Raw genomic sequence first — 24,792 nt, forward strand, 5'->3', positions numbered from 1 at the left:
AATTAACTACATTATATTTTGAAACTACAACATCGTCGCACTGATTACGTCATCCAAACCCGCCTTATCTTTACTAAGCGCCGAAATCAAACAACTTGAGCTTTTTTGTTCTCCCACGGCAATTAGTTCAGACCTCGCATTTCACATACGTATCGTTTGTATACGATTTTAGAAAATTACGGTGGATAGTTGCCCCCCCCCCCTCAAACCTAAGCTTCGAGGTGGGTGTCCCGCTCTGGAGTGACGTGAATATTGTGTTTTCCTGTAACGCCTGCGCTCGTCTAATCTTTATAAACAGTGTTCACAACTGGCTATTTTGTAAAGTCTTGACAGACAACTAAATATTAGTGTTTTCAGTTGAATCGATGTATTTGGTGTCTTTACTCATCTACTTCAAAGTTGATTTCACGAACTTATGGCTAACACTAAGCTAACAGGCTAACAGAATAATGGAGGAAAGCTCATCGCGTCCTTCAACTGCTAGCAGTATTTGTCGAGAATCTTTTCTGCAGAAGATTTTGGAGCGGCTGTGTGTCACTCAGTCTCTAAAACTGCAAGCAGAAGATACATCTCCTGTTACTGTAGTAGCTCTCCATCGGTACTTGTCTGACTCTGGAGAGACGCAGGCGCACCAGCAGGATGACAGCTACAGCTACGATGTGACGGTCACAGACGGAGTATGGAGAGCAAAGTGTTTCCTCCACACCACTTTAAATCGTGTGGTGCATAAAAACTCCCTGAGGACTGGCACAGACATCAGCATAACGAAATGCTCTTTTGTTTACAACGAGAGGAGACTAGGGCATGGTTATCTCTGCATTGAGGGCTTCACATGCAGGACAGATACCTGTACTGTACAGGCCAATGACAAAGATATCAGTGCACTTCCTGTACTGGTCAGACAAGGCATGGAGAGGAGCATCTCTTTGCAAAGTGATGTGCCACTTCAGCTGAGCCGTAAGCACTACCTCCCCCTCTGGAATAATGATGACCCGGATGGAGAGATGTGGGCCTCTGAGCCCCACTCAGAGAACACTGTGCTTGATGGTAAGTCTGAGGAGAAAAATATCCTTAGTATACAGACAGCCCTCATACAAACCTAAAGCCATTTCTGCTGTTAATAATTCTTGTAAACAGTGTCCAAGATCACGTTTCTGTGTCATCTGGAAGGACAATTTCAAAATCTACAGAAACCATTCCCTATTCTTGTAAAAATAATACATAAATCCAGACTGAGATATTATGGAAAATATGGACTCAATATTGACTATCCTTATCAGGTGGGTTTGAGTTTAATTTTCAATGTATAACTTTTATTATTAGTAAAACTTTACTTCCTGGTTGTAACTCTTCTGTCTTTTCTATGATATTGCAGGCCTATTTTGAGGTGGCCGATCAGAGTGGCACTATGTCCCTGGTGCTGTGGAATGACCTTTGTCCTGAGTTTTACCAAAGACTTCATGTGGGCACAGTGCTGTACCTCCAAAATTATACTCTGAAGAGGAGTTATCTGAACAGGTCACGCCCACACATGGACCATTACAGAATGAAGGCTTTTAACTCTGTGGGTATGTAGCTGAGGAGGAAGGGGTTCTCTAAAATCTCTTAATCTTATTGTTTAGTTCATTTAAAATGTTAACTCTATTTTGTTTTATACAACAATTAAGACCTGTCTTTTACATCACACTTTTTTATTTCTTCAGAAATCTGCCTCAACCCACGTAAACCAGCCTCAGTTATAACTATAATTTCACCAAAAAGTGTACTGCCGCAGTGGGGGTTACCTGAAGTTTCATACCAGTTCACAACTAGGTTACTCTAACATTTCCTTTTTATTTGGGTCATGATAAAATATCAATATTTACCATATATGTTTGTTGTAGGTCAGAGTTGAATCAACTATCAAACAATTCAGCGTGTGACATTATCGGTTTGGTAACATTTGTGGGACGTGTAGAGAGAGTAAAATGTAAAGCCAGCAAAGGTATGCAGTTTGTAACACTAAAACTTAATTTAATGAATACTGATTTACAAATTCAGGTGTTTCTATTGTCTTTAGGTCTTCCTGAGAAATACTGGACTTATCGATGGATTCATGCAGTAGACGGCACATCTGATCTCCCTTTTATCATTGAAATTTTTTCATCTTCTCAGCCAGAAATATTTAGTCACATTTACCCAAGTATGACACAAATTATTATTTATAGTATCGCATGTTCAATCTAATATAGTGTGTGCAATATTTCTCAAATTTTTCCAGTGACCTATCTGGTTTGCACCCAGATGAGACTGTGTCATGTTGATGGGGGGTTGCCTTACCTCACAAGCAGCTGCGAGACACAGATGTTCATAACAGGTTAGTGCAAATGCATTTCTTTTATGGTTTTTAATTTTCTAAAAGCTTTTGATGTTCTGTTTGTGGTGTGTCAGGTTACCACAAAGGGCAGCCGTATGTGAGTGACCCCAAAGTAAAAAGCTTCATTCAATGGACCAAGACTCAAAAAGACAACGTCATCCTCCAGAAAACCACACTTGGAGGATATTATAGCTATCCTCGAGCTCCTAAAATATTCACGCAGTCAGTGGAAGATGCATCAGGTGACAATAATAAAAATATTGAAAGATATAACTGTTTAGTCAAATCTTGTATTACCATGCCATAAATGCATTTACAGGACAAGTTCCACTAGTTGCAGCGGCCGACCTAAGGAAGGAGTTGGAGATGCTACAATACAGGGAACATAAAAGAATTGCAATCCAAGGACAGATCATGGCTGTGCTCTTTATAAAACACCAAACATCAAACAAGAGTCCATGTCTAACAGAAGAGCCACAGGTAGTAAATAAAGTCTAATATTTCATTATTTGCTACAGTACATTTAATTTAGATTTTTTTTTTCATCAGGGTCCTGTAGTTTTGACCCAGTCGTATGAAGAAATTCAAGATGCCAGCACAGACCATGATTCTGTCTCTACAGATGCAACTCTGACTCAAATCAACACAAGGAAAAGAAGATATCGAGTAAGGTACTACAGATAACTAGGATTAAATATTTACCCATAAGAAGTTTCCTGAATCACTCAAATGTTTCAAATGTTTTTTGTAGACATGGAAAACAGTCCTCAGAAGATGTTACACCAACTAAAAGGTAACCACAGTTATTGAGCAGATTTTTTTTTTCTATAGATTTCCAGTTGTAGTGTGCTGTATGTGTAGTTTTGAATTATAACTGGGTGTCACTATTTCGATATTGTAAATTAATTTTATGCTGCTCTTTTAGAAGCAGCAGACATGACAATATAGTAGCAGAACAGAAAGAGAATAAAACTGACAATTCACCAGAGGAAACTGAGAATTTCCATAGTCAAGGTATTAAAAAAAGTATTGTTTTTACTGTTATACTATTATATTTGGAGTGCTTATACTTTAGTTTTGTTACAGATTCTGGTGTCACATCCTGGGAAAGCAGTGATTGGCTGACGCAAAAGCTGAGCATTTCAGAACATTTACATCGAGGCATCTTATATGAAGACAGCATTTCACGACGATTCACTTTTGAGGAGAAAAATTCTCTTTTGCATTGGAGCAACCTTCACCCAGCACGTTGGACCCCAGAGCACTCCACAGACCCTATCCCACCTGTGGCTTGCCCTGGTTACTACAGAATTACCATTTTAGGTACACATAATGCACTGCCCCTTATCCAACGTATATTTCTTTACATGTTATTGTTTCCTAAATGCCCTTTCCTTCTATGAATAACTATTTCATTGGACAAATAATGCTGTCCTACAGGTTAATTGTGAAATTGTGGTAACCTACTTTCTGTATTTGAGTCACTGTTGAGTCATATGAAGGTGGAGGCCTGTTTTTTTTTTTTTTGGACACCATTTTGTACCATCACAGGAATAAGATGTTTTTTTATTGCTGAAAGCAGTCAGTAATATTTTCTTAAACTGTTGGAGAAAACTAGTAACAAAACAATCAATACTTTTGGTGTTTATTAAGAACTTCTCTAGTTAATTAAGTTGTGGAGTTCTTATATTCTTACACAAACATTGTATTTCCTTTTCAGTATACTCGATTGAATAATTCTCTAAACAGCAATAATGCAACAGTGCGTCTTTCAATATTGCTGTTTAAATAATACATGCTAGAGATAATGGGCTCTTTAGCTGTGCATTATTGACTTCTATGCTCTAATTATCGCTCTACATACAGATCACACTGACCAGACGAACTAATTTATTTATTCATTATTGGTTGCCATACATTAATCTAAGCTGTATGTGTTAATATTTCATAGGGGTAAACAGGCAGTTAGCTGTAGACGCTGCCTATGTTCCTGTTGTGCACCCTGATGAGCCTTGTGCAGTGGGGCTGTTACAGGATCCCCACGGCAACACCATGCTGTCTTGCCTTTCCTCTGGCTTCCTGTGCCCCCTCAGCTCTGATACAAGTCAATCAATACATCCACAGCCAGGTACTAATCACCACACATTCATATTGCTACACACTGATTAATTCGATGTTCCATTCAATTTGATTATATTTTTAGAGGAGATTTTGGAAACAGCTGGAGAGTTGGAGGGTTTACATTTGGTGTGCGTCCTGGACTTGTGTCATCTCGGAGGAGACCGTGTAGAAGTCCTCATCAACAAAGTGTACAAAGTCACTGAAGTTTCTCTCCAATAGACTTTTATGGACTAGATTTATGGACTAAATCATGTTTGTCAAATTTTTGTGTAAAAGATTTCTGCCATTCTCATTAAATTGTGAGACAATATTTGCATAAATCTTTTAACTTAAAAATGCACAGACCCTCTCTAGTCTTCCAGGACATGGACCATAGCAAAGAGTAGCAGAGGTTTTTTTAATATATTGGATTTTAAAGTGCACCCAAATATGCTTTTTTGTGTTCACATGCATGAAAAGCTTTTTAATGAATTTATGTAGTCCCATTTGGTTAGAATAACCATACATGTTTGAAATATTTATTTTCCATTTCACAATATCCAGGTTGAAATTTAGCATTTCGTGGGTAAACTCTGTGTTGTATTTTAAAACATAAATATCTTTAAAGCTGATTTTGATTGTAAATAAACATGAAAATTAAACAATACATACATTACATGAGACTGTGCAAAGTTTTTACCTCTTCTAATAAGACACTTCATTATCTGTTACAAAATTACTTTAATTTCAAAATCATATAACATACATATCTATTAAACATATAAAATAAACCACTATAATATAGTCTCAACTTTGTACATTCTATTTTACAATATCCTTGTTCCTGCACTGAAACTGCAGAATGAACTGTGTCTTGGTGAACCTTTTACAGACCATTACTTGTTCACTTTAATTTCAGATTAATTTCACATACTTTCTAAAATGGTTACACCAAAAATCAAGGCCATTTTTACTCTGCGGCAGAATCTACAGACAGACTATAAACACAAACAGATGCAACAGAAAATTTCAAACTAAAGCTTATCTACACGCAGAGTAAAAAGAAAACGTATGAACTATTGCAATGTCACTCAGAAAATAATTTTATTTTCTGTCTTTCCAGGACAGTGTGCAACAGGTTTACTCCACAGCAAAGAGTATTGGGAGAATAAGTAACTATCTAAATGAGTAGAAGATGTTCTCTAAAATATCTTTGGGTTTTTTCAAAACAATGACCACAGACAGGTAAATGATTTGATCTATGGCACCTCTAACTTTTTTAATGAACAAAGTGAAAAAGGAAAGTGACTGGATTGATCCAATGATAAACCTTAAAGCCATCCTCTAAATGAAATGAAGAATTGCACTTTAAACAAATAAGTTGAAATATTTTTTCCTTCAGATAACTTACAAATATGGCATTTGAGTGAGTTACTACCATGAAGACCCAATCATTCAGGCAAATAGAATAACAATAAAAAGATCTCCACAGGGGACCTTTTAATACCTCATTAATCACTAACAATAATATCCTAAATTTCTTAATTTTGTCATTTGTTTTAAATCTTGGGAAACATAGATGGGACATATATACCTTTTGAAAACTGCTGCTGGATTTAAGGAATGTAATAATATTTTCATTAGAAAAATACTTCCATATAAATTACATGGTAGCATGGCTTATTATACACATCTATATACATATGCAACACAGAGTTTACAGTAAATTACAATAAAAACATTCTTCTCAATTTGAAATTGCACATAGTAAAGTGTAAAACGGCACTGAACATACACACTCGTAGTGGTCTGAAAATCAGCAGCAGTTTTTCAGGACTGTACGGTTAGCGTTAATGCTAAGAACTGGTAAAGGGTGTGTCAAAATGAAAAACTAGATTTCTTTTTGTAATAACTTTGCTTGTGTTGTAGATGTAGAAAACAGCATTAAGAGCTGTCATTAGTCAATAAATATGTATTTACTTCTGTATTCACAAGGAAAGACTGAGTGCAGACACATGCACTTGTCCTTCAAACAAAACCAAGACAATTTCCACTGAAACAAAAGTACGACCTTCAATGCGTTACAGTACTGAGAATGAGCTGTAGAACATTTAGCACATTGTATCAGGGTAAATGTTTGTATCTAGCAAATATATTTATCGATAGTTAAATTATTTTTCAAAATTAAATTAAAACTGCTAATAGATGCAAATGAGCAAGCATACACATCTGTAACAGTTTTCACAATCACAAATATTACAACACTTAGCTGTGGTGACCTTTCAATGTGTAAATGAATACATAGCCAGACATCTTATGTGTCTCATGTAAATAATGAAAGTATATGTTTTTCATGACTGAACTGAGTTAAACTTACAGTCTATTCTAAATGGGACATGTGAAGGCAGTAAATAACAGATCATTTTCAATATAAATCTATTGTTTGATTCAGGTTTGTAAAACAATAAATTATGACCTATGAAAATATAACTTTGTATCCCAAATGGACCTGAGCTGAATTTTTAAAGCCGTAATCAGACTAAACCATCAAACTTTTACCATGGACAGACCATAGTTAAAGGCACAGTTTGACCCTCCTCCAAAGTTTTACTGCAAAGCTATGAAGAAAGCTTTCTGTGATAAAAGAGGGAAACAGGAGCCCCATTATTTCTTATGACAGACTGAGGCTTTTAAAAAATCTGAAATTTTTTTTCTACTGACAATATTTTCAACTGTACATTGGTTTAATTTTAAGATATGATTGTGATTAAAATTCTTGTCAAACTAGGTGCATGGTTTTCGGTTACTGGGATTGAGGTTGAAAGATTATATAGTTGAAGGATTATTATTGGTAGGAATAATAATTATATTCCCAATTTTAGTAAAGTGGTACCAGAGTGCGGACACACACCTGACTGAAAATCCTTTCTTGGATGACATCTTTCCACCTGATCACACATGGGAGAGACTTCCTTTCAGCTGTCACCATTAGTTGCACCACTGACCACAGCTGGAGCCCTGGGCCCAGGTCTAAGCTCCTGTGGCTCTGGTCCTGTCCAGACCTGGCCCTGCAGGTGACCTCCATCTTCTGCTGTAGATGCACTGACCAGTCCATTTGACTGGGTTTCTACAACATGTACTTTTACTTCCAAAAGTGGCAGTCCTAACCAGACCAGTCTCAGTGCTACCGAGTCAGCATGTTGCGGAAGTCACTGGCGCTCTGGTTTTGGGAATGTGGGTATTGCCTCTGCTGTTGCTGTTGCTGTGTTGGCTGCTGCTGAATGTATCCCACAGTGCTTTGCTGTGGAACATTTGTGGTGTGCAAGAATGCAGAAGTAGATCCAAGTCCTTGAGTCATCTGCAGAGAAAATAAAATGCTACTTTAAAATGGGTCTTCCTTTTCCAGGTGCTCTTTATGCTAACTACTTTCCATTTTACATGTCGTTTTATGACCTTATAAGTCCCTACTGACTGGAGATGATGGAGCAGATTAAATTAGCAAGAAGTATAATACAAATGTAATATCTGCTAACAGAGCAATATTTTGTCTAGTGTCTAGTGTAACTGGTGTTTCTGAATGAATAACAATAGAAAACTGAAATCTGAATTACCTGGACAACTGAGGGATAACACATATTTCTGAATGAATGGTAATGACTTATTTTCAGTAGTAACAAGTATAAATTACGCTGATGCTTGCTGCTGTGGGAGCTACCCTCTTAGAATCTATAGATAGAATAGATATGATGTAAATAATAAATAAATAGATTTAATATTTAGTTCACCTGTAGTCAGTTGTCCCACTCCTCTCTGGGCAGTGTAACTGTTTTAGAGGCCTAGTTGCTCACTGCCTCAGTGATGACTGAAGCTTAAAGTGTTTCCTTACTGAGAAGGAGGGTCTAAGAACATCTATTTCTTGTGAATGTTGGTTAATCTGATTGTCTTGCCCAATGATGTTTTATTTTCTAACTTTCTGTTGGTTATATCAACGGGTGACTGCTGTCGTGATTTTGGGCTTGACAAAAATACACTGAACTGAATTTAATTAATGGTGCATTAAACAGGAGTATACCCGCTGATAACTACAGCACAGAGTTTGCATGTACCTGAAAGAACTGCTGAGGCTGCTGTAGCTGCAGTGAGTGGCGTGGAGCCTGTGGTTGGGGGTGGTAGGCTGAGTGCGACTGATGTGAGATAAAACTGTTGTGAGGGATCATGACGGGAGACGTGAAGACTGGAGAGGGCACAAGCACCGCGTTACAGTTCACCTGCGGCATGGAGAATGAAGGCGCAATAATCTGCTGCTCCAATGTGTAACTGTGGGAAAGAATAAAATATGTTAAATCTGTTAAAATCTAATAAATATGCCCATACAAAAATCTTACATAGTCTGGGGGAGGCCCATGTTGCACTGTGAAGACTGTGAGGAGACACTGCTGGTTGGGACAAGGGTCTGCATTGGCTGGTTCAGAAGCATGCTGTGGGTGATAATATGTTTTAGAGGAAAGGCCTAATACAGTGGGTACATTCGCATGGCCAGTAAAAACCTGTTACCTAGAATAATCTGATAAAAAAAATGATTAGATCTGATTTTTGTGAGATTTGTGAGTCTGTGAGTTTAGATGCACTAAAGAAATCTGATCATCAAAAACACCTGGCGAGACATGTCACCTAATCCACAGATTTTTAGAGTAACAATAAAAAAAAATATATATATATATTTTGTCCTTGTCAAAACCCCAAAACAATCACAAACAAATTAGATTACTCACATCATATTTACATGATATTTCAATAATCTGATAACTCCAGAAATCAGAGTTTGGCTTCATGTAAACATAACCAGTGTTGTAGAAAAACATTTAAATTGTCACAGTGTGTCATTTCTTTTATTTAATCATCATAAACTAAGGTGTGTTTGACAGTGCATTCTGTTCTGAAAATAATTGCTTCTAACCAAACAAACCTGTACACATTAAACTGCCTTATATGAATGCAGCAACATGAAATATATCTATAAAGTATGGATGTGGTGACTGATATTGAGGTGAAAACTGTATTGTGATTCTTACCGTAGCTGTCCGTCCTGACTGAACTCGTTTTCAGAGGGTCTTTGGTTTGCTTCCTGCAGAGGTCTTGTATTGGTCTGGGAGAACATCATGGGGTTACTATAAAAGGGCATGGTGAGGCTGGTGTTTGTCTGCACAGGTACACTCACAGCCTGGACTTGCCCGCTGCGCCCAATCCTCGGCTGCACACAAAACAACCAAAACGGACATCAGCACAATCCTTCTTTTAGCAGACGGTTCACATCAGTCATTAATTGTGATGAAGCAAAACCTTATTATTACTTATAACTTATTATTTGCTGCTGCTGACACTTAAATACTGCCAGTCTGACAATAGCAATCAACATTCAAATGTCAGACTCCAAAAGAAAATGTAATATAAATATAAGTCATCATCGTCACCTTTAGCAAAATACACAATACACAACAAACGAACATCCTTTTTCAACATACAATTTATACTAGAAATTACAGAGCACATTATATATATTGTCATGTCAATGATTGTGTAAGGTAATTTGCCACATTGCTACTATATTTTAATTCAATGTATTGCCTGTTTAATGAACAGGAAATGTATGTTTGTATGTATGTATGTACATATGAATGTATTTATTTATTGCTTTATTTATTTAATGAGACAGGAACAGTGCACAATTTACATTAACCTTAACAGGAGCGATGCATTGTTCCAGGTTTTAGCACCAGTGAAAATTTCCACCTGTAGTCCTTGGACAGGTTCACTGATTGAGTGTATTTAATTGACCTAAGCTATCAACTGTTCTTCCTGGAGACCTGTGTAGCATGTTTTGGGTTGACCGGGGAAACACTCCAGTTTCTCTTTTTGTACATACACTCTTTCATGACCATTAAAATGCACTTTAAAACCCCACTTTATAAAAAGTCATAAATAATCTACATGTGACTATGCCATATTTACAAGTGCAACAGCAGTGAAGACAGTTTGTAGTTGTTATAGACATTTTTTGCCTGACTCTTGAGTTCTTTTTTTTTTTTTACTTTATTATTTAATTGGAAGTTGTTTTGGTAAAAAGGTGCTAGTACCTGTGTTGATGGAGAGCTGTTTTCTCTCATGAGTGAGTGAGGTGAGGAGTTGTGAGCTCCGCAGGCCTGTGGTTTGGGATGTGCTGCGTGCTGCCTTATGACCCCTGACCCCTGGCTCTGGGGGGCTGGCCTCCCTGGACCCTGCTGTTGAGGGGGCTGATCTTGGCCAAAGTCATTGTGGATCGGCTGCTGTAACAACATCTGTAATATATTAAAAACACATATTTAAAAAAAATTAGCAGTAAGATTCCTGCTGCCATGTCAACTTCCTTTAGTGTAATAGAAATAAATTTGCAGATTTTTAAGATGTTAAAATGTGTTGACTTGAATTTTGTATTTTTGCTTTTATTTTCTTAGGGCTGCACTCAAAACCTATTTCTGTAGATTCACTATCCACTTACAAAAAGGATTTCAAGTCCTACAGAGTGAAATAACTATGGGTGGCCTCTTGGTGGGGATAGACCTCTGTTTCTAAAGAGCAAAGAGATAAGAGCCTAAAGCAGTAGGTGGTTTATACAATAATTTCAATCACAATATATTCTTCTATCTGTCATTCCTGAGAGAATACTATGAAAAATTACATTAGCATTACCAAAACTAAGCTGTCCTCACATGTGCCCTGTCTAGCCTAGTGCATCTCAGCGTGACTGCTCACCTGCAGATTAGCCAGGTGAAGCTTCTCTTTAATGTCATGCAGCTCTTGCTGTTGAGTCTTGATGTCAGCCTGCAGGATGCGCGTGCGCTCCTCCAGCTGCTCCTTGAGCTGGGTCATCACCCCGAGCTGAGGCTGCGGGAGCTGGTACAACGAAGAGGGCTGAGGGGGTTGTGGGGGTGCTGACTGCTGAAACAATGGAGAACAAAAATTAGGTTTTAATTACAGATTTTAATGTAACTCTTGATTGAATGACTATGGATTTACAATATTCTATCTGTATTCTGGGTAGTTCTGCTTGCAGATAAAGCACAAAGGAATGTGTTTTTTGCTCATATAAACCAAAGAAATGCGACTTTTCATTGAGTGACTTCTAGGCCTGTCATCGTAACAAATTTTGAAGTGCAATAGCGATAGATTGCAAGAGAAAACAGGGTGATAAAATATAATATTGAAACCACACACACAATATCCACAAAATATGTTTCTCTTTAAAAACTAATTGTACAATATAAAATGCATAATAATAAATAATACAAAAAATGATGTTAAATATGTTACAATATGTTTATTCTATATAAATTAGGTCACTATAAAACTTCTGGGAGGTCTGCCACCTGCTTTACTCCAATGAGATGTTATTGCTTTGGCTACATTAATGTTACATAGTACGGCATTAAACATATTTATCTTCATGGAGACAAACAAGTGATGTTACTAGGCCAAGTTAAAGGTCAAATCAATTAATTTGTGAGCAATAAATAGACTTGTAAATAACTAAAAACTAATGCAAGATGGATCATGCTGTGGAACATTCTAGAAAAAGCAGTAACATTTCCAAGGAGACCAGCAGGTGACAGGCCTGATAAATGATTTCCCAACATATTTGCAATTTGTGAGAATTTGATTTAGATTACAACAATTAACTTCATATCCTGACATAATTTTACTGAGCTAACAAGTGAATAGTGCAAATACAAAGGGTAAAAGGGAAGGGGGATGGTAGCACCAACCATGCCGGAGTGCTTGCTGCAGGTAGGAGAGACAGGGAGGCTCAGTTGGGGAACGAGGTCAAAGGAATTTTGTCTTTGTACCAAATTCTACAGGAGGAAATGACAAAAGTGTTCAGCACAGTCACAGACATGCTTTTGTGTAAACTTTGTGCAACATTTTCAAACGGGACATTTTTTCTTCAAAGATTGAGAAGAGGCAAATACAAATGTTATTTGTGCTGACCTTTGAACTGCTGGGCTGGAGTCTGGTTGTCTTCTCGGTCCCGATGGAGGAGGGCTGCCATGATGGGGTGCAGGCCTCAGTGTAGCTGTTAGCTGCTGCAAGAAAGCATCAACACAATCAATACTACTACTCTCTCTACTACAGCAAGTTTATAGTTTAGTTTCATTATTTTATCATGATAGTGACAATTCTATGATTTTAACATGTTTTAATATACACAACCTAAACTCATTTTTAGGATGCAACTATACAGCACCTATAAAAATGATCTAATGTAATAACAAGCTAACATATTCTTTAGACATCATGTTCATTTTTTGTCTAAAGAGGGAAAATGCAGGCACTACCTTGAACTGAGTCAGTGGATTATTCAGTAAATAGAAATACAGCCAATTGGGGTCACAAGCGTGGGTGTATTTATAATGCACCAAAGCTCTGACAAATGGAGATGGTTGAATTAAGAATGGCAACACCAAAATATGCAAGTCAGTGAAAGCTAGCACACAATACAAAGAGCATAAATTATTTTTTAAAAGTGACTCACAAGCTGCAACAAGACAAGGGCTCAAAATGTTGAAAAAGAACATTTGTAAAAAATAGAAACCATAATATTAAAAAAATTGGTTGAAATGGCATTCATAACCAATACATTACCTGTTTGTAAAAGATTGGTTGCATGAATGATAATACCTTCACCTCGTAATAATCACACCTATAGTTTATGTTCACAGCAGTGACAATAAAAAAGGACTCACAAGCAGAGTCTGACAGCGCCGTGTGGGATGACTTTCGAGAGCTATGGGACGATACTGAATGCGCACCGCTGTTCCTGTCCCGTGGAGGGTCTAGTGTGGAACAGATGTCCAAGTACAGCTCCTGCGCCTGGGACACAGAGTAACACTGTTCAGTTGTCAGGCTTTACACATCAGAACTGACCTTGTACGAGACATTTTAACCCCTACCTTAACTGATGAGGGGGCTATCTCAGGAGGAGACAGCTCCTGAAGGCCAAACGCTCGCCTCCGCTCAGCTCGGACCTCTGCATAACTGTATAAGTGAAACAAAGGCTATCTGTGAGAAATAAAGTATGTGCAATGTTACAAGTAATGTACGGATACAAACCTGACTACTGTGTGGGTGCAGACGATGAACTCAGGTTTGGAGTTCCACTGGTGATAGGTGATGTAATAATGCGTCTGCAGCCATATCCACTGCTGCCCTTTGGTGAGGAAACGGTAGTAGCACGACTTGCCTTTTCCAAACTGCATCACTAAAAAAATAAAGATGTTTACATACCAATTACATATATGTGTTATAGAATCATCATAGGAATACTAAATCATAAAGCTGCAGACTAACTTACATTGCCTGTGACACTGAGCTATTAGCTCTAAGTCATCCACATGATAGTAATCATAACCTGAGGTGCCAAGAACCTCAAATGGTAAATAGCCAATGATTGGTGAAGCCCTGAAATAAATCAAGTGTTAAAGAATATAAAAGAAATTTAACATATTTTAGTCTGAACAAAACTCTACCTGTGATCTAAGAACAAGAACTTCCATTCAAGGCTGTGTCTAGATGTGAACTCATCACAAGCGTCTTCCACATTACATAAATCCTTTGGAAAGCAGAAATAAACAGGTATTACTTTTAAAATGAAATGAGAAACATTCCATACATACTCTCTTGAAACATAATGTTGAAATAAGCAAGAAAAATTCTAATCTACACCATCTGTGCAATATCTAAGCAAGAACACCCAAATTCAAGTTATTTTGATTATGTATATGCAATCAGATAAAGACTAAATACTAATCTCACCTTTAAGAATTGAGGAGTGACCAAACGTACAGTAGCGATGAGGCAGACCTGCTCCTCCAGCGACGACTGTAGAGCTCGGGGTAAAGTCAACTCCAAACCGTTACAAGAAGACGTAGGCACTGTGAGCAGAGAACATTCAATTCAGTATTTTATAGCATTAGCACCAGTATTAAAACGATAATATTAAAATGCTTACCGCTGTTTTGAAACTTGAAATCTCCCACAAACTTAACATACTCATACACAGGTGGCTCCTTAGGGTCAATGTTCCCTCTGGCCAGATGACAGCAAAATTCAATATGTGTCTCACCTAAAAATCAGATGGTCGTATTATTTGCCAGAGCAGAGTTTCTTGCAACTACTAAAGAACCTTGTGTTTGAGCTATATACGATTGGATACCCATTTAGATTTTAAAATTCCAAACCAAAACAAACTAACTGAAAGATGATGTGCTGAAATAATGATTTATATGATTATCCACTGGTTTGACAATGACAAAGTAGGACTGTTTAGATGACCAATTTAAACAAAACATAACATCTTTTGAATGGGAAAAAGTCCTCAAAATATAACAGGAAGCTGAAACCCATAAATGTGTATGTGAACAAGCTATAAACAATGCCCTCCTGTTCTGTTCAAATAATGTATTACACTGGTATTATGTAATCTCTGTGTTGTGATGTGTGTCCTTTGAAATGGTGTTCCTTTTTAAATGTAAAACAAAACCCAAAAAAACCCCACATTTCTACTATTTCTACTAACTATTATATATATATCTAACAACGTATAAATGTGGTCATGTAACTCAGAGGTCCAACCAGACCAGGGCAAAGGAACAAACTGGTGTTTGGCCTTTTACACTGAGCTGCCTGCTCTGCCACCTCTTGTTCTCACATAAGCTCAATAGTGGCACGGATTAAGGTCAGCATCTTGAGTCCCAGATACAACATTACTGCACTGGATTACACTGTTAACATAAGACTGATTTAAAGCCTTAAGTATCATACTAAGCTGGTTTCTATTATTAGCCTAAAAGACTAATCATAGATACAGGCTAATGAGAAATCCAATCATGTAGGAGACCTATTTGGTAACTTGGTCTATATATAGCAAACTTCTGTATTCAGTATGTAAATGTAATACAAAATTAAAAATAAACTGTGCCATCACCAGTCTGGAAAAACCTCATTGCATAAATATGTCTAATATCTATGTGAAAATGGGCTTTGATGGTTGAATTCCCAGACATATTGGACAGGTAGAGCAGTGCTTGTGTAATGTTATAATGAAGTAGATGGTGCAAAAAACTGCTAGAGGACACTCACTGTCTAGAAAGTCAGCAGCAATGGGGTCAGTCATCAGCATGTGGGATGATAGCAGCTTATAGACCTCCCCATGTTCACGCTCTGGGAGGAAGTTCAAGATATTTTGGTCCACCATATCTGACTGGTGCAAGAGACAGGACATGGTCAGTGTTTTGTAGACGATTTGAAGAGATCATAGCAGACATAATTACATGATGAATTATGAGGGCTAACGCATGTCTCAAAATGGGATTTTTGTTTTATGATACAAGATTGTGGATCAACAATTAGGCCTGCCACTATAATTACTATATCGGCTTCTCCTGTAAAATGGAATAGTAATTTTTGGAGGGCAATATTGAGTACTTTTTTACTTTATGTTTGTAGTAGTGAGAAAATGTTGGTTATTTTTGTGTACTACAATGAGATTTGAGCAGTTGAAAGTTGAATTATAAAGGTCTATAGCTCAATATATATGCAAACTAACTATGTAAGTGTTATTTAGTTATTATGGCTCATATTTTTAACAATATCATACATTTAGAATACTTTTTAGGAGATAATTCTGCTTTCTGTTTTGGCTTCAGTATTATTGTTTATTGTCTATACTTACTTACAGAATATATAGCTCTTCAAAATTTAGCAACAATTTAACTTATTTTAATGGATGTCTTTTGTTTTTAACTTACCGGTAAATGGCCAATAAGTGAAGACACACTGTCAGATACATAAATTATGTTTCCATCTGTAGTTAATGCCACCAAGAAACCATCCAGGGCCTGAAATATAAGAATTAAGATTAATCATTTACACTGCACAATCAGGACCAACAATGTAAAGTCTGTTTATCTGTTCCATTATTGCCAATTATTCAGTTAACTCACCTCCAACATCAGCTGTGTAAACTCCTCGTTACTAAGGAAAGAGGGTTTCCAGTCCTGTTTTACATCACAGGTTTCATTCTGGGCAGTGATATCTGAAAACAATAAGATGTTTGAGTTTAAGTATAAGTATATAAGTATATAAATATGTTACACACACATTTCTTACCTTTTTGTTTTTGTAGGAAGTCAATAGTTCTCTGTAAAATGGTGGACTTGTCCATCTTGCGTGGATGGCCCTGGCCCTGCAGCATGGTGCATAGTTCCTTGATGAGCATATTGAATTGGTCTCTTCTTTTCTTTTCTGATTTGTTTCTAGATGCCCTTAGGGAAGGAACAGATGAAACACATTTAATTATAAATCAATCATTACATGTAGAACAAACCAAGAAACCAAAGCTTACACAGTCGCTTAGCAATATTCATTCAATGTAATAAAGGCATTAACAACCTAAACAGTTATGAAATCTGCAATAGTGAACTGCATTGTACAGTGGTGGTACCTTTTTGCCCTGTCCTTCTCATCCTCGTCCATCAAATCTTCCACACAGCTGCTGGTGCTGTAAAAACATTTTGTTATTTTTATTTAATAGCTTTAAAGGGAGTTTTTAAAAGAGCTGTTTCTTATGAATCTAGGTCACATTCCTCATTGTTGAGTCAAGTTATGGCTTATGCATTGAGCAGACAGATTAAGAATTGGTTAAGAAATGTTTTAAGTGTGCATTTTCTATTTTTCTCCCTTTCCTCACTGAAAGAGGAGAAATCAAAAATATGAATTTGTTATGAATGTTAAACAAGATATAAGCTTTTTAAGCTTTTTTTTATGGTACTGTGCATTGAACTGTAACGTAACTAGATCATGATTATATATTGTAATTACAATATTTCTAGAAAACTGCAATATTGATCTTAACAACTGACTTCCTGTTCCAAACCGCAGAGCTCTTCATAGTGGCATCTCAAGCCTCTTGTTTAACCACATAAATTCTCCTGACAACAAAGTCACTTTGCATTGCGTTATTCATTCACTCTGCATACTGGGTTTAAGTAGCCACAGCTACCCTGTAACTGACAATTGTAGCAGTTTGTGACAACTGTCACCTTCACCTTCAAATTGCACTGCCCTGTTCAGGTCCCATGTAAAAGGGGCATATGTCTCTTGGTTTACCTGAGAATGCCTTGAGGCTTGAGCTTAGGCTCAGGGAAATCTGGGAGTCCCTGCTCAGACAGCAGCAATAACCCACCCACAGACAAAGTAAATTGACAGTGGGACACTTTGCCTCCCTTGGCTCATATTTGTAACTGAGAGCAAATGCGGGACAACTAAAGGAAATTATCCCATGACTACAACCCAGTGTGTTTACATGCATGTGCATCAAGCAACAAGCACTGTCCAAATAAGCAAACAGAAACCACACTATGCAATACTTACTCCCATTCCCTGTGTGTGGATGCACAGGAGCCACTGTAGTCGGCTAGGTTGTCCATGCTCACTCCAGTTCCCAGCCAGGCCCTCTCTGCAGTCTTATCTGGCCCATCCGCGCTGATTGTGTCCCAAAACTCAACAGCAAAAACCTACTGTAGATGCTCCTCTCTCCACTGCTTAGAGGTCACCCAAAAGACAGCAAATCCTGCAACACAAAAGAAAAATAGTGAGTCATGTTGTCTGTCTTGTCTAAAAGACATAAGTATTGAAGTAACCATTCATTCTTCAGGTTTTGTAAGACCAGTACTTTAACAGTGAAGATGTACTTGCACTGAAGGAGCTCTCCTGACCCAGAAAAATGTCTCAAGTACAAAGCTCTTATGATACCCATCATGTAACCTTATTCACCTCCACCTGAATAAAAGATAACTTAGACAGACAGCAGCACATCTGAGGTCAAATCTCTCAGAAAACTGCAGACATATGTGCCAGACAAAATAAATAAATACACGGATAAACTTTTTTCACCATATTGTAAATAATGAAAATATTTTATTCACAGGCCATAGGGTTAATGTCTTGGGGTTAGTTTATGTTTGAAGCCATAAGACATAGTACTGGCCTAAAGAAAGTATAGCATACATTCTGAACACAAACAGGAGTAACTTTACATCTGATACTGTACCACTCTGTGCATTCCCTTTGTCCTTAAACCTAGATAAACCTACTGACCCACTGTGGATATCATTACATTGCCTTAGGTTTAGACCTTTGCAATAAATCAAATTTTAATCAAGAACAAAATTCAGCCATTTGCAGTTGTCAGTGATATTTATGGTTCTTTTTAAGTAAAAGGTGTACAGCCAATGTTCTGTCAGTAAATGCATGTGGTTTAGAGCAGAGTTCCAACTTTGTGTTAAACGTTTTTTGTAAAAAAAAAATTACTGAATAGTCACATTTTTATACAGCACTTTTCTACTTTCTAGGTACTCAAAGGTTCGTGTTAAATGGCAATGATTACAAGTGTGTATTGTTCAGGAATTTAATAATGAAAGGCATTTATTTGTTATTATTAAGAAGAAAATTATAATAATAGTAATATTAAAAATTGTGATTAATCAGTTCTTTTGTCATATAAGAGAAATCAAAACTTTAGCATAGTAGTGTTTCAGTTCGTGTGGAAATTTTAAAAACTATTAATATGTATTGATAACATAATTCTGCTCACATTCTAAACACAGGAGCATTTTACACATAATAAGAAGGGTCATTTTGTAGTTTACAAAAGGAATTGCCACCATTCAAATTGTGATTTTAAATTGATTGAGATCAAACTTGCAGCCCCACCAAGAAGTCAAACAGTCACAAACTATGCAGTATCTACTTGGGGGGCTGGGTAAAGTGAAACCGCATCAACCTGCATTCTTTAAATGTATTGAGGTTAAACCACACCTTACAAGTTTAACAGCTTAACAACACCAGAGTCTGGTTACAAGGGGGCCTCAGGGGACAGTAAAGCTTCAAACCAGCAACTTGAACTCCTGCTGCAAGTCAAGTTCAAGTTCAAATCACACGAAGTGCACAGCTATGTTATAACAACCACATTATCAATAACACTGCACACCTTTAATATGTACTGCAATATCCTGCATATATAATCTGACCCCTGTCTTAGAGGCCCGAAATGCTCCCCCACACTGACTTCATCAAGTGATTTTCTATGAAACTCCTCCGTGTTTTTAAAGTTTATAAAACTTATCAGAATTAGGTGGATTCTTATCATTTGCTAAAATGACTATACTATAATATACTATGACTAACTATACATTGCTTTTGACATCATTTTGCACTGCTTTACTCCACAGTAAGGCTGAAAAAGTTTATTCAAACACAAGGTTCCAACTGAGAAGTATTGTGATGAGATATGCAAATTATTATTAAATATTATTATTATTAAATGTTTCCAATTAGAGATTCACAGTTTACATTGCATTTACATTTTAAACGTCCATGAGCAGTAATATCTGAGAGAAGACTGAATTACTAACTGCTACACTAATATAGGGATCCCATATAGTTTACAGCTTGTAAAGGGTTAAACTTCAGGGTAAACATGTTCACCCTAAATAGACAAGATATTAGCAAAAATTAGCAAAAACCTGCAATCTCTGCAATATGGTAATTCATGTTGCCCCACTTTATATTACCACTTAAATTTGGTTGTGGTATATTGTGCAGCCCTACTACAGCTGAAGTCCACATGCCCTCTGTTTTGTTCCTTGAGAGAACCTCATCAAGTTATCATTATTATTTTTTACAACTGATTTGTCTCCATCACTGAGTAAAACAAACCACAGCTCTTCAACCTCAATATTACTACTGTACAAATGCATGTCCACTGTGTTGTCAAACAGCAGCAACATATGAGAATGTTGGCATAGGGTTAGGGTTAGACCAATGATTGTTTTAAGATACAAAGTACAAACTACGGTTCAGACTAAAGTACTGATGTGTAAAGTAATGTGTTGGTAAGTTCATTTTGTGTTTGTCTAGGCTAATTTTTGTTTTGCGTTCCTGACAATAAGCTAATGAACTCTCTGCCCAATGCCCTTTTAACACCAAACAGTATTACATTTCAACTTTGTGGTCATACTGGACAAGTACATATATTTATAACTAACAAACAGTTTTATATGCTACTAGAATTGTGTAGAATTGTGTGGAATTACAGATTGAAGGGCATTTTTGATTCAGCTTGGAAACTTGAAACGTACACAAATGAGGACTTTAATGAGAAAAACAATATTCACCTCCAGAAACCAGACAGCCTAGTCATTTCCAGACAGTTGTTTCCTTTTACAATTTTCCCTCATCCCTGCAGCCTAAATATACTGGGCGTCTCAGCCATTCATCAAGAATAAAGAAATCCATGTGAGGAATGCCGTCATGCATAGGCCAAGTCTACTGTCACTATGTAGTTAACCACCAAACAGGTTGTTGAAGATGATCACACTTTCTGGCTCAAACACAAGTGGATCATAGCAGATGTTGTGCATAGCTGCTAAATCAAAATCAGTGAGTGGCATCAGTTATTGAGGTGTGGCCAAAACACACAAAGCTGTCAAATGTGACCCATATAGATCCCGTGAGCTACTGTTTCTAGTTGTAATCATTCTTTAAAATCTATCTTGTGATGTGGGAGGTGTCATCAAAATGGATAATGCTACAACTGTTGTTTGGTTAATGTGAAAAATTTGAATAACAAGTTTATCATCTATGATTAAAACTATTTAAAATTACCAAAAAAAAAGGATTACAAATAAAATAAACAGAAACTTCTGCATCTTTGTGGTTAATTATAGCCCTTGAATCTCGACCAAGATATTTAAGGACACATTTTAGTGTATTCCCGACACATAGTTAAAATATAGATTAAGATAGAAGGAAAAAGATAAATAATGCAACCATATTGGGACATTATTTTTTGTCAATAGTGCCCAATCTCTGATATCAAACTAACATAAAAGAAAGCTATTTGAGTGTGCTTATGGGGTCAGTCAGGTCAGGTCAGCTCCAATACTGAGGAGATCATTAAAAACTGAAGCTAGGATGACTAATTCAAGAAAGGCTATTTTTTCCAGCCATTATTACTTATCAGATTGAGAAAATAAACTTTTTTTTTCTCTGTCACAGTTTCATTTTGAAACAATTAAAGGTATAATTCATGATTGGCCTATCCTAAATCACCGCTAAAGGTTATCTTTATTGAAACCCACTAAAAATAAATTCAAATACACATCTACGCCAAAGTTGGTCATGTACATGTATTTTGATTATACAAATGTTTTTAATATATTTCAAAACCATTTGGTCTGATGAAGCTATTATATTTGCTTCAAGGTGTTTAGTGATGCACTTACTAATCACTATCTGCTGTTTAATAAATAATAAATAATCTAGTAAGCAATAAGTACCTTGTAAACTTGTTATCAGTGGAAGGTTTTGCGGCAGAGTTCAGCAAGCTCAAGCACACAGTGTAACAAACACACCAATGTGAAGTAGCAGAGACATTGTTTGAGCAATTTTGTTGCTCTTGTGGTGATGGATGTATTGCAAGATTGTCAGACTGGGTCAACAACTCATCTCAACAAACTTGAACAAATTTAAATGAATGTGCAAAATGAATGTAAAATAATGACATAAAATATTTATGTAATGTGTTATCACAAAATATAACAGAATAAAACTTATCACACGTACTGAATATCCCCAAAGCTATAGAGCAGGTGATGAGATGATAAAAATGCCCACCTCTTTAATTTGAAACAAAAAAATTAAGAGAACATTAACTGAACATTCCAGCCAGCCAGGTCAGCATTACAGGCAATGCTCTTTTTTACTAAATGGCACATCTCTTAACAACTGCATTGGGGCAAACAATTAATGAAAGATTCACTCCATTACACTACTATACAGCCAGCAACTATTAAACAATATTTTGAAATTATGAGTAGGCTTCTGAATTCAGTCCGTCAACTGATACTGATCTATTGCAATCCAATCTTTCCCACTTCATCAAAATCAATTCAATGCATGAAACATCTAGCCTATTTGATTATATGGGTCATTCATTTCTGTGTCCAAGATTTAAAGAAAAGAAAAAAGGTGCTGTGTTGTGATTGTTGTTGAATGTATAAGCCGAGAGGTGATAAGGAAACAGGAAGCACTACAACTGGACAAATGCCCACTATGACAGAAACAGGGGGGTAGAGAGCGCACTCAATGACCCCTTTAAGCACCTATGTGAATGTATGTGCATAGTAACATAGTAATTACACAACAAGCAATTAGGGTCAAACTGAGAACTGCTGTAATATTTAAAAACCATATGAAAACAAAGAGTGACCCAAAAAATCATCAAGGTGTCATAACTACATGACACAGGCATACAGTCTATGGACACAGGGCAAGCTACAGGCTAAGAAGCAAGGTAAACATAACAGAAATACAGTGTACCAGTATTGCTATTTGGAAAATATGAAAATCTCTGTGTAGTGATGTCACCAGCAATGGAAAATAGGTTATTTTTTCAGCCTTGTAACCAGGGCACTTGCTGACTGAGAGCTCAAAACGTGTAAGCAACGTTCAAGAGCGTCTCGTAAACCCAAGTATAATATCTCAAATGCTCTGCCTTTTGCGCTGGGACATAATTCACGGGGTCTGGTAGAAAATGATTAACTGACTCCACAAGTAGGCTAATCATATCGGCGTGCCTGTGAACTTTGACGATGAAAATATGGCACAAGATTACAACAATGTCTCCACTTACACGAAAGAAAACGCTTCAAAAATCCACACATACCTTGAAAACTGGTCTTCAGCAGCAATGCGCACTTGAGCACTACTTTCTCTTTAATTTCAGTCATTTTATCAAACTAGCAGCCGTGCGTAAAGTCGCTGGCAATAGACACGTTAAATTGCATAACCACTATTTAAGTTATCTAAGCATCGCAAATAATCCGCCCGGTGGAGGTACAAATATCGAGTATGCGCGATAAAATTTCCCATTCGAGGATTTGGTTGCGACTCGCGATGTCCGTGTATTTTCCAGGCTCTGTACTCCACATCCTCCGCTGGCAGTGGCTTGTAAACAGGGCTGTGTGGCTGAGGGCTGAGAAAGTAGGTCAGCTGGGAGAGAGCTCGGGCGACAGCATAAGCAGCGGCTATGAGCACAACTCCGAGCTGTAGTGGCCGTTTGGAGGGGTATTATAATCTTTAACACGTGCTCAATGCAAAACCCCCACAAGTGTAGGAAAAAGAACTGTTTATGTGCGAGTTTGGACTTTAAAGGTGACTGATAGCACGGCAATGGCCTTACGCAGCTGTTGTCTTATTAGTGTCATGTGTCCGTGAAACAGGTTTTAATCTGACGGGTTATGTCGACTATTAGACTACGATGAAATAACACGCTGATTATCAAAACAACAACAATAATAATAATAATAATAATAATAATAATAAACTGCCAGAAGCGTAGCTACAGGATACAAGTGCAATGCACAACTACAAAGTAGTATTGGAAACATTCAACATTCAGCAACACAGGTCAGAATCTGTATAGTACACTAGGCTAAATAAAATGCCTACATATTTAGCAGGCCTATTAAGTACCCTAATTAACACAAAGCATCTAAATCATCTGTTGCATTGTGCAAAGTAGATGTTATTTGTGTATTATAGTGTAGGTGTGCTTTCAGTTTTATTCTATTTTAAGCCTTATGCCTTTATCCACCATCAGTTGAGTAACTGACATAAAAGGCTGGCCTACCAAAGGTCACCAAAAGGTATGCTGTTTGAAAAATTAATCTGTCATCGTCCAAAGTGTAGCATAATTAAACAATTATGTTAAAATGACTAGCTCTAAATAAGCATGTTTGGTATTGAGACTATGGTAGAACTATATGGCAGTAGTGTTCCAATGCAAAAATACAGCCATATCAGGATTTTGCATTGCTCTCTTCACTAAAATGAGCATATACATTCACTCATGGCATTGGATCGATTAAACTCTTGTTTCTCTTGTGACAAACAGATGACACTTCCAGTCTCAAGAAAACAAAACACTTCATGCTTTTGTTTTTGTCTTGAAGTACTTCCTCCTTTACTTCCTATGCTTTGTTTACAACTCACAGATTTCCCTTTCCACCAGCTGAGGTCTCAAATGTGGGTCAGTAGTCTGCATGGCTATTAGGTCAAAAGGTGAAACATTTGGCATCTCCCAACATACAGAAATGTAATTGCTTATGATAACAATAGCCAAAATATTTCTAATAAGGTTGAGACTACATTATGACAACTGCGGACGTGCCTGCTTGCCC

At 37.0% G+C, this 24,792-nt stretch overlaps 2 protein-coding genes across 7 annotated transcripts; one reads left to right on the forward strand and one right to left on the reverse strand.

The window, feature by feature from the left end:
• The first annotated feature begins 43 nt into the window (after positions 1-43).
• On the forward strand, positions 44-4,787 carry radx (RPA1 related single stranded DNA binding protein). Of its 2 annotated transcripts, none has more exons than XM_055149017.1 (15): positions 44-1,047; positions 1,138-1,280; positions 1,376-1,568; positions 1,704-1,812; positions 1,884-1,984; positions 2,060-2,182; positions 2,261-2,356; positions 2,431-2,598; positions 2,676-2,836; positions 2,906-3,027; positions 3,108-3,149; positions 3,285-3,370; positions 3,443-3,679; positions 4,308-4,484; positions 4,560-4,787. In XM_055149017.1, the coding sequence occupies exons 1-15, from the start codon at positions 450-452 to the stop codon at positions 4,694-4,696; spliced, it is 2,493 nt and encodes an 830-aa protein (XP_055004992.1). In that variant the 5' UTR covers positions 44-449; the 3' UTR covers positions 4,697-4,787. The 2 variants fall into 2 exon arrangements, with proteins under 2 accessions (XP_055004992.1, XP_020789244.2); XM_020933585.2 differs by having other exon boundaries at positions 48-1,047; positions 3,282-3,370.
• Positions 4,788-4,962: 175 nt separating this feature from the next.
• npas2 (neuronal PAS domain protein 2) lies at positions 4,963-23,605 on the reverse strand. Of its 5 annotated transcripts, XM_020933486.2 has the most exons (23): positions 23,277-23,605; positions 17,921-18,119; positions 16,992-17,048; positions 16,658-16,812; positions 16,492-16,583; positions 16,297-16,386; positions 15,629-15,749; positions 14,499-14,612; positions 14,303-14,421; positions 14,017-14,099; positions 13,842-13,948; positions 13,601-13,748; positions 13,441-13,525; positions 13,234-13,360; positions 12,479-12,573; positions 12,256-12,342; positions 11,246-11,431; positions 10,591-10,791; positions 9,675-9,707; positions 9,529-9,602; positions 8,842-8,934; positions 8,563-8,773; positions 4,963-7,814 (listed from the first exon to the last, which is right to left on the reverse strand). In XM_020933486.2, the coding sequence occupies exons 2-23, from the start codon at positions 17,974-17,976 to the stop codon at positions 7,641-7,643; spliced, it is 2,508 nt and encodes an 835-aa protein (XP_020789145.1). In that variant the 5' UTR covers positions 17,977-18,119; positions 23,277-23,605; the 3' UTR covers positions 4,963-7,640. The 5 variants fall into 5 exon arrangements, with proteins under 5 accessions (XP_020789145.1, XP_055004989.1, XP_055004988.1 ...); XM_055149014.1 differs by having other exon boundaries at positions 9,529-9,707; positions 12,479-12,570; XM_055149013.1 differs by having other exon boundaries at positions 9,529-9,707; positions 11,246-11,428.
• Between the last annotated feature and the right edge of the window lie 1,187 nt (positions 23,606-24,792).

This window comes from Boleophthalmus pectinirostris, unplaced genomic scaffold, assembly GCF_026225935.1.
Source record: "Boleophthalmus pectinirostris isolate CB_2022bp ecotype Guang Dong unplaced genomic scaffold, ASM2622593v1 HiC_scaffold_12, whole genome shotgun sequence".
NCBI classification, from domain to species: domain Eukaryota; kingdom Metazoa; phylum Chordata; class Actinopteri; order Gobiiformes; family Gobiidae; genus Boleophthalmus; species Boleophthalmus pectinirostris.